This window comes from Mytilus galloprovincialis, chromosome 3 (genome assembly GCF_965363235.1).
Source record: "Mytilus galloprovincialis chromosome 3, xbMytGall1.hap1.1, whole genome shotgun sequence".
NCBI lineage: Eukaryota > Metazoa > Mollusca > Bivalvia > Mytilida > Mytilidae > Mytilus > Mytilus galloprovincialis.
Genome location: NC_134840.1, coordinates 85,937,566 through 85,947,816, shown reverse-complemented (window position 1 = coordinate 85,947,816; position 10,251 = coordinate 85,937,566). Strand labels below are relative to the sequence as shown.

The window sequence follows — 10,251 nt, the reverse complement described above, 5'->3', positions numbered from 1 at the left end:
ATTCTAGGTACTGACGTTTGTTTACCATCTTAATAACGTGTTATAGTATTCTTTAATTTGTCCTTGTATATTAATACTTTTATTTTTTTAAGTTTTTGGTAATATCCAATCGACAGGGATTACTTATACATCCCGCCATTGTGTTTTTGTAATATGGTATTTTATTGTATTCTTGTCTTTCGTATTGTCTTTGTGCTTGGTCTACATGCCATTTGGTTTGTCTTTGTTGACATATTTGTTTGTTTTTATATTGATTAAGATTATAACACAATGTTGACCCCTTTTTTGACATTTTTACCTATTATGTCTATTTGCTTTGTTAAAACAGTGTTGTCAATAAAATGTAATGTTATGCGACTGTCATACAAGTGTGAGGTTGAGCTAGTTATAAAACCAGGTCTAATCCACTATTTTCTACATAAGAAAATGTCTGTACCAAGTCAAGAATATGATAGTTGTTATCCATTTGTTTGATGTGCTTGAGCTTTTTATTTTGTCATTTGCTTAGGGATTTCCGTCTAGACTTTTCTTTGGAGTTCGGTATTTTTGTTATTTTACTTTTTGATAGATTGAAACACAGCGGAATCAACACAGCGCTATGCAAATTGAACAAGTGCTGTATATTATTATACGTTATTATTTATTTATTGAATATATTTCACTTTAACTGAGAATTAACCTTTATAAAGTTAACAAGTCTATCTAATGATTTTTCGTTCATATCACATGGATATACTCCTTTTGTTGTCAGATATGCAATATCCACTATAGCTCCAATATGTTTATAATCGCTTCCTATTAGCATCTTCTCACTCGGTTGTCTTGGTAAGGCGTGATATTCTTTATGGTGTAAGACAACCACAGCAATAGTTCTGGATCCTAAAATAAAAAGGGTTATCGTTTGGTTACTTTTTCAATGTAATACACAGGTACTTCATCGTCCAAACACCTGTTTTTATTCTAATGAATATCTCCCACTTGAATACAGACGAAAATAACTTCTACTAAACGCTATGTTAAACAAATAAAAGGCAACTACAGTAGTTTACCGCTGTTCAATAGTCATACATCGATTACGCGAAAAACAAATCAGGGTCACAAACCAAAACCGATTGATACACATAAATCATTAGAGACAAATAACGGAACAACAGAAACACTGTACTGCAATACAAAAAAAAACGCCAACATACATAGAAAAGCAAAGCAAGATACGACCATAGCTTATGGAAGCCATATTCAAAATCAAAGGCTGAATAAATGAACAATCATTCCATCGATTCCATTCATTCACGTCTTTATTTAGACTTCATTGCGTCTGAACGGACGCGTCATTTCAGCTCCTGATTATCCGCCTACCACTACATGTACTTTGGCTTGCTTGTCAGCTAAAACTAGTGTACAACAATCTGCTCAGTAATGAGGATTTAAAATTTTCCCAGATTAAACAAATTTTACAATCACCACAAACGATCACTATTATTAATAAAGCTTTGATTGTATCGAACATGAAAAAAGATGAACTGTTAAGTGTACTTACGATTAACATGACTTAAGGCTTGGTTGACATCTGTACCAAGACGTGATGCGTTAATACAAATAACTATCAGTGGAACTCTACTGTCTGGGGGAGGATCCTTGTATTTCTCAATTTCTATTATAGAATTGTTAAGTTCAAACTGCGTGCTTAACATGTTTTCTAATTCAGTCATCATCTTGTCACAAAGTTCCTTGTTAACAGCAGCATACATCTGAATGTGTACTTAAAAAAGATATAACACAAGGTAAACATATAATATAAAGTACTAGTATCTGATAACATTAAAACTGTTCTTTAAATTGTTTAAACTTTGATGTGAAATGGAACTCTGCATATGAACTATTATATGTCTTCCTGTTGATAATCCAGAGCTTGTATTTCCTATCATGATTTCGTTGAAATACAGTTCCTGCTTACAAAATAGCTATTGAACCAAGATTTCCTTGCCGCTGAGTTGCTATCATCCCTATTCTAAGATTTAAGACCGCCATCACGAGATGGTTGACCGTAATGGAAGCAACAACTTTTTCATGGATGACGACGGATATGTTATAATTGTTACCGAAATCCTGTCCTCTTTCCGTCGAATGTGACCAACCAAATCAGAAATGTCATCGAGTTTTACTTACATGAGCACCACGATTGGAGCCACATGTGGAGCAGTTTCTGCTTGGTCGGGTTGATCTTTTGTTCAGTCTTTCGATTTATATGTTATGTTGTGTGTTCTGTTGTTTGTATTTTTTGTCATGGCATTGTCAGTTTGTTTTCGACTTTGAATATCACTGTTTTATCTGTCGCCATTTCAATATTCGACAAGGAGATATGATCTATTTTTAAATCAAAATGAAAATAAAAACACCTTGTACTTTTCATAACTTATATGCCATGTCGTTGTCAGTTTATTTTCGATTTATGAGTTTGACTTTCCCCTTGGTATCTTTCGTCCCTCCTTCAGTACAACTCTTTTTGAATCTTCCTATATATGGATAAAATTACTAGCTGCTTTTTGAATGGCAGTTTATAATAATAAACGCTGAATTTTCGTGCTTTTTAGTTTTGTTAAAACAAGTATTAATTACTTTTTAATGAAATTTCGGCGAGTGTTTGTCTGCCCAGTCGGTGCAAATATGGGCACTTGCCACATGGACAAATACTATCATGCATTGTCAGGAATTCCTAAAAGTCACGACTATGACTTATTGCACCAAAACGGGGAGCAAAAACACATGAAAAGCAGATTTTTATATAAGATTTGCCCGAGGCCGAAGACATCAACACCTAAACCCCTCTTCAAATTTCTTCACCACTTTTCTCTTCAAAGCAGCAGATTTTTATATAAGATTTGCCCGAGGCCGAAGACATCAACACCTAAACCCCTCTTCAAATTTCTTCACCACTTTTCTCTACAAAGCAAACGGCACACCGTAAAACTGAAAAAGTACTTGTTCCCAAACATTTGCTTACTATATCCACAGAAATAATCAAAGTTGTAAAAAGTACAAATGAGTTTTTAAAAATATTAATCTACCTGTAGAGTGTTTCTTGGCAACCCAAGAATCAATCTGTTGTTTTAATGTGTTTTTTTCTTGTTCGAGTTTACTGTTAAGTTCCTGGAGACGCAGACATTTTCTTTCCAATGTATCTATCCGATCTCTATGGTCTTGGTTTTCTATTGTTAAATGTTTTATTTGATCTTCTAAATTTTTATGATGACCAATAAAGCACCCCTCTTCTATCTTAGGATCTACAGAAGACTCTGACAATTTGTTTTCAAGGTCTTGAATCGTTTTTAAATAGTTTCTTTCTTTTTTATCACTTTGCTTCTCCAGGGTTTCAATGGTCTTTTTAGCTTCCTGTAATTTCTTATCTGTTTCTGTCTGCTGGTTGTATTCTTTCTGTACTAACGTATCTTTCATTTTTGTTTTAACCTTGTCTTCCTGTAGCCTTTTTATTTCCGCATCCTTCTTATCGTTTTGTGCACGTAGTTGTTTGTTCGCGTCTTGGAATGATTTAATAATCTTGTTTTCATCGTTGGTAGCAGCTGCTAATTGTGAAATTAAACCTTTCACTCTATTCTGTTCAAAATAAGCAAATTAACACAAAATTAATATTTCAACGGAGTGTATAAGAAGTTGAAAAAAACTATTACGATTTAAAATAAGATATTTACACCGAATATTAGGGTCGTTGTCTTATTGACATATGACCCTTCATAGCTTTTTATTCAGTCGTGACGAAACGAATTGCTTAAATCTCTGTAATAGTAATTTGAGAATTTCTAAATCAGTACTTGAAGAAAAAGAGCATCATTAGGCAAAGCTCAATTTAGTTGTGAATTTGTTGGTTTAGTCTCAATCATCAGTTTCTACACAAATTTAATTGTTATTTTAAATTGCCCATATGATAGTGTGGTCTGTATCCTTGATTTGTCATTCGCTGATTGATTATTAGATTTTCACATTTCCATTTTGTCTTATGCAACTAATAATGATGCCAAATTGAACCAATACAATTGAGAAAGGAAATGGGGAATGTGCCAAAGCGACAACAACCCGACCATAGAGCAGGCAACAGCCGAAGGCCACCAATGGGTCTTCAATGTAGCGAGAAACTCCCGCACCCGTAAGCGTCCTTCAGCTGGCCCCTTAAAAGATATGTTTACTAGTACAGTGATTATGGACGTCATACTAAACTCCGAATTATACACAAGAAACTAACATTAAAAATTATACAAGACCAACAAAGGCCAGAGTCTCCTGACTTGGGACAGGCGCAAATTGCGGCGGGGTTAAACATGTTTATGAGATCTCAACCCTCCCCCTATACCTCTAGCCAATGTAGAAAAGTAAACTCATAACAATACGCACATTAAAATTCAGTTCAAGAGAAGTCCGAGTCCGATGTCAGAAGGTGAAACAAAAGAAAATAAATAAAATGACAATAATACATTAATAACAATAGACTACTAGCAGTTAACTGACATGTCAGCTCCAGACCTCAATTAAACTGATTGAAAGATTATGTCTTCATCATATGAATATCAGGCAAAATCCCTCTCGTTAAGGATTTAGTATCATACTATCATAAAATATATGAGAAGAACATAACCCGTGTCATGCTAACAACTGTTTTTTTTAAAATAAATGTGTTTAGTTCCGATGCAAAGACCCTATAAATGAATCAATATTAAAGCCAAAATATGCAATCTTTAATGACCTGACAACAGTATCGTAACTATATCCCCTCTTAATAAGTATGTTTAAAGGTTTTGTAAGCTTTTGAGGTGAATACTGATTTTTTTTGTGCTTTATAAAGAATATTACCATAAAAGATTGGATGTGAAATACCTGAACGTATAAGATGTCTGCATTTTGAGTTATATATACGAATTAATTCCTTATACCGATGATAAAATTTAGTAAATGTTTTGACTAGTTTGTGAAATCGAAAACCCTGGTGTAATAATTTATCAGTAATACATAAATTTCTGTCGCTAAAATCTAATACGTTGTTACATACACGAGCGAATGGTACAAGTTGAGATATATAAACACCAATGTTCTAGAAGTGAAGCATAAACTTCTTGCCATTCCTGAAAACTTAGATTTACTAGCGGTGCTAACGATGTTCATGATGCATAACCAATGCCCGCTTTCTCTGTGAATTTATTTTTCTGTTGTATTTTTCTTTTGACAATGGTACTACTTAATAACCCCTTGCTGACTGCTGTTCCCCTAATTTTGACATCTTTACCTATTTTTAAATGTATGTTATTTTCAAACATCGTTGTCAATATAATGGAATTTGATGCGACTGCCATACAATTGAGAGGTTTAGCTAGCTATAAAACATGGTTTAATCCAAAATTTTCTTCATACCAAGTCATGAATATGACAGTTGTTATCAATCCGTTTGACTTGTTTCATTTTCGATTTTGCCATTTGATTAGGGACTTTCCGTTTTGAATTTTCCTCGGAGTTCGGTATTTTTGTGATTTTGCTTTTATTTTATAATCTACCTACATATTTTTTTGGCAGCATTTGGTATTTCTGTAACAATATACACTACTCACCTGATTTTCTTCTGCTTGTCTATTCAAGTCGCTGCTTGTGTCTGCAGCCATTTTCTACATAAACAGATCATTGATTTATTCCTAGAATGCCTCACATAGATATATACTAATATGATTTCACGAATCAGAAGTTTATTTTCTGATGACTTTAGTATTATTTAATTTGTAAAAAAAATAGACAAAAGACATTTTTTCAAACCTCTGATTTCTGGATTAATTTACTTTAAAATTTCAATATAAGTACTGGGGGTTACTTTGTACAGACCTTGATTTATAGTTAAAATACATTGAAATTAACGAAATCACACATAATATATAGGGTTTATATGGGAAGGGTTTATATTGACTTAACTTTTCCTTATTGCAATCGAAAAAACATTACACGATAGAAACAGTTCAAATTCAACGAGATGATTGCTTAAATTGATAAATACTTCCTATATATCAAATACAAATGTTGGGTCAAGACCCTTCTTTTCTAGAAAAATAAAGAAAAATGTCCTGGTAAATATTTTTTTACCAAAAAAGTATTTTTGCAACATATCCAGAATAGATGCTCAGAAAAGACACACGATCTACCTTAAAAGAAGGAAAATATGGAACAAAATGAAAATCTACGAAAACTAGGTTTGAATTTTGACTACTGCACTTCACGAAACATATAAGACAGATTTTTCATTTGATAAAATAAGACAAATACTTATTTTTTTTAGTCAAAACCACTGACCATGGAGCTGAAACATATATTCTCTATGTTTGTAACTGTCCCAACTCAGGAGCCTGTAATTCAGTGGTTGTCGTTTGTTTATGTGTTGCATATTTGTTTTTCGTTCTTTTTTTGTACATAAATTAGGCCGTTAGTTTTCTCGTTTGAATTGTTTTACAGAGTTATTCCAGGGCCTTTTATAGTTGACTATGCGGTATGGGCTTTGCTCATTGTTGAAGGCCGTAGGGTGACCTATAGACTTTAAGTTGTTTATTTCTGTGTCATTTCGGTCTCTTGTGGAGAGTTGTCTCATTGGCAATAATACCACATCTTCCTTTTTGTATTTAATCAGTCGCACACTACTGTGACAAGTGGCACGATGATCCTGATAACATTTCGTTCAAGTTTCAGTTGTACTAATATCAAATTGATTGAACACTAAAGATACACTTTTTTATTTGCAGCAAATTGAATTTCATTTAAGTCACCAAAACATCCAATTTTTAAAGTGAAATTTATGAAACAATGCAAAAACCAATCATTGATATGTGCCTCATACATCCACATCGAAATAGACCATCATGCAACATTCCGTATGTCTGTAACTATATTCACTACAAACCTGATTTTCTGAGGTTGGTTTATTCATCTCGTTGCCCATCTTTTTAGCCATAATCTACAGAAAAAAATTAATAATTTACACATAAAAAAGTTTACCTCTAAAGATACATATGAATGGTTGTTCGACACCTGTAGACCCCCATGAAGAGAAGGACGTTCATAAAAGTCATTTTCTTAACGGAGTGGTCTCCTGAGTGATTCTTTTGATGCTTAACCAGTAAATGTTTTTTTTATAAAACATATTGCATTTTGCTGCAGACGAAAACTGATGCACCGATCTTGTAATTTTGTAAAACATCTTCATTTTTTCTTCTTTCAAAAGTCCGATATTTTTAAGTGTATCTGATCACTTATTCTCATTTACATAAACATACTACTATTTGAATAGAAAGGGTATCGAAAAGTTGCCAATCAGGTGCTTATCTGTTTCGAACCATTGTTTCTCTCTAGGTTTGAAGACATCGTCCAAGGTCGCCTCAGGAATTGGCTTGTACACAGAATCGATATACAAACAAAAGGGATAAAAGAACGATATTGAAATTTTTGTCCGTCTTTAAACGCGTCTATAAAATTATTGTATTTCATAAACCCAGATTAAGCGGCAGTTTTGGTTACAGCTGTTTTTTAATTTTTCATTGATGTCAACCGATCTGTTGTAAAGCTTAGCAGTGGTAATACATTTGCCTCTTTAAAAATACAAATTTTAAACTGGTATTTTGTTGTTGAATTTCAAATATGAAATATGTAATTATAGCAAAATCTAATTGTTGGAAATCGGTAGAGACTTCTTCTGAAGTGTTGTATTTCCCCCCTGAGAAAGTCCGTCAGATAATAAAATCTGATTTCTCACGTTGTTTTTGAGTTATCCCTCTTGATTGTCTACAGATATAAAACATGTTAAGTAAGGAAACGAATATAGTTGCTAGGTTTACTGTGAAAGCTCGTCCTACCAACTGTTTCAAACTGATTTGTAGTGTTTCTCAGTCTAGATGCATGACGTTGGCAAAACCATGAAATTTGGCAGGACTTTGGGTGTCTGGACTATTAGAAATGACCTATGTCCTTGAAATAAGGCTACAAATTTAACAGAAAGTGGCATTTTGAACAGTCTAATTGAGATAAAGAACATTATATAGAGCTCATATGGAGTATAGCAAAACCAGAGTGCTATACTTTAGTTAAACTGGTGGCATATGAAGCTAAAGTAACAGCATCACTCACAAAAACCCTTGAACTTTCAATGCTATGTCAGGTCAGTAAGAACACATATTGCATCTTATATAGGGTTCCGGATTGGTGGGATCCTCACACCTTTCTTTTATATACTTCAGCACCCAATTTTTGTCTAGTTTTTATTTTGTCTATTTTTTTTTCTCAACTTTTTACGCCATTACTCTCTTTTCTATAAGCCCCTTCCAGATCGCCGTATACACTCTTCTTGTGAGACTTCTAATCACTAAGCAGCTCACTTTCTATTATTGAAGCCTACTCTACTTGAACAAATAAATCAATCTGGGAAAGGTGATGACGTAGTTAGTTGATTTCTTTAAAAACACACATCTTCATGACGATTTTGAAAAAAAAGCCTAATGATATCATAATATCTATCTTTAATTTACCAAATAGCTTGAAACAGAACATGGCGATACATATATGCCAAACATCTACTTTAGTTCTTATTCTACTTCAGTGTTACCTTCAATATCTCAATCGTTAAATAGGATAAATACTTGTTGGCTTCATTCGAAGCTTTAGTTTCACAAATAATTATTCAGGTCAAATGCCTACAGAGATCATTATTTGATTTGAAGTATTGAATACTTTTACTATATATAACTCATATACAGTATAGATCAGTATAGTGACCCCAAGTGAGTGACTCTCTTAAAAATAAAAGACATTTTTTATATTTATAGATAATTAATTTTGTACATAATATAGACGAATAAAAAAATCATAAGAAAAGAACATTTTACTCTTTTATTTTCTTGAGCACAGTTATTTAGCAAACACAGAATATATCATGTGACAGCGCACAGTCATCAATCTATCATGTCACAGTGGCTCAGAGGATTACATGTGGAATATGCAACGACTTTGATGTTTTCGTTTACTTATGATACATATATTTCATAACTTCTATCGTTTGAACAATGATTCAGTTTTAACTATCAGTAATATATTTTCTACAAACCTGGTTATGTCTGTAATCAATGTTGACTTTCTGAAAATGAAACCGGAAGTAGTATTGTTCTTTCGGTTTAGAAATATCAATAATTGCATTATTTTTTAAAATACCATCACGTGTAAAATGTAAGTACTTATCATGTCTTATATGTATTTATGTAACTGATGAGCTAGCAATGAAGCTTGCATTGATTATTATTGATTCAAAGTCCATTTAAATCGTAATTAAGGATATAATGATGCACATTTAATATATAATTATAATTTAGAGATAGACACCCCCATTCTTTACATATTTAGGTCATTTCGCCATTATTTAGTGATGAACTTTGAACATGTGAGAAACGTAACAATTTAATTATAATATATAAAGTGGGAAAATCTTTGTGCATAAGAAAGGTTTCGGCATAGCAAAAATATAATAAAAATGCCTTTAGGGGGTGGTATTCCGAATAATTATATAGATATTTAAAACAGATTATACGAGATGAGGTGAGAGCATACCGTTACACTTGAACGCCAAGTTGCTTGCAATGAAGCAGTAATGTTAAAAGTAGAATGCATCAAGGAGTATGCTTTATACCGATTTGACGAATAGATCTTTTACAAATTCGTGAGATTGTTCTTCTGTGTTGTGATACTACACTGTCCAACATTAGGAGGGGGTTGAACGCTCACACATATGTTTACCTTGTCACAGCTTGACAGTTTATATATAATGTGCCCGTCACAGTATATTTTGTTCATCGTATTAAGTCTAATACTTTTTGTGTATGCTTTTTTAGTAATGAATTCTGCTTTCTATGTTTAATTGTACGACGGTGTGCATGACTGTGAAATGTAAAATCACAAAAATACTGAATTCTGAGGAAAATTCAAAACGGAAAGTCCATAATCAAATGTCAAAATCAAATGATAAAACTCATCAAACGAATTGTCAACAACTGTCATATTCCTGACTTGGTAGAGGCTTTTTCAAATGTAGAAAATGGTGGATTGAATCTGGTTTTATAGCGCTTAACCTCTCACTTGTACGACAGTCGCATCAATTTCCATTATATTGACAATGATGCATGAACAAAATTTCACAAATAGGGGTAAAAAAACAACACGGCCCCTACCAAA

General features: G+C 32.9%; 2 protein-coding genes across 2 annotated transcripts in view; one reads left to right on the top strand and one right to left on the bottom strand.

Moving 5' to 3' along the window:
• Positions 1-619: 619 nt before the first annotated feature.
• Positions 620-9,206, bottom strand: LOC143069230 (uncharacterized). Its single transcript, XM_076243762.1, has 6 exons — positions 9,134-9,206; positions 6,941-6,994; positions 5,613-5,666; positions 3,069-3,615; positions 1,541-1,762; positions 620-879 (listed from the first exon to the last, which is right to left on the bottom strand). Exons 2-6 carry the CDS (start codon positions 6,989-6,991, stop codon positions 659-661), a joined length of 1,095 nt encoding a protein of 364 aa, XP_076099877.1. The 5' UTR covers positions 6,992-6,994; positions 9,134-9,206; the 3' UTR covers positions 620-658.
• The window catches only part of LOC143069229 (interferon-induced protein 44-like), a 21,467-nt gene continuing 20,352 nt past the window's right edge, over positions 9,137-10,251 (top strand). The window contains exon 1 of the mRNA XM_076243761.1: positions 9,137-9,252. The gene's annotated coding sequence lies outside the window, so the exon portion shown is untranslated. The remainder of the gene's footprint in view (positions 9,253-10,251) is intronic.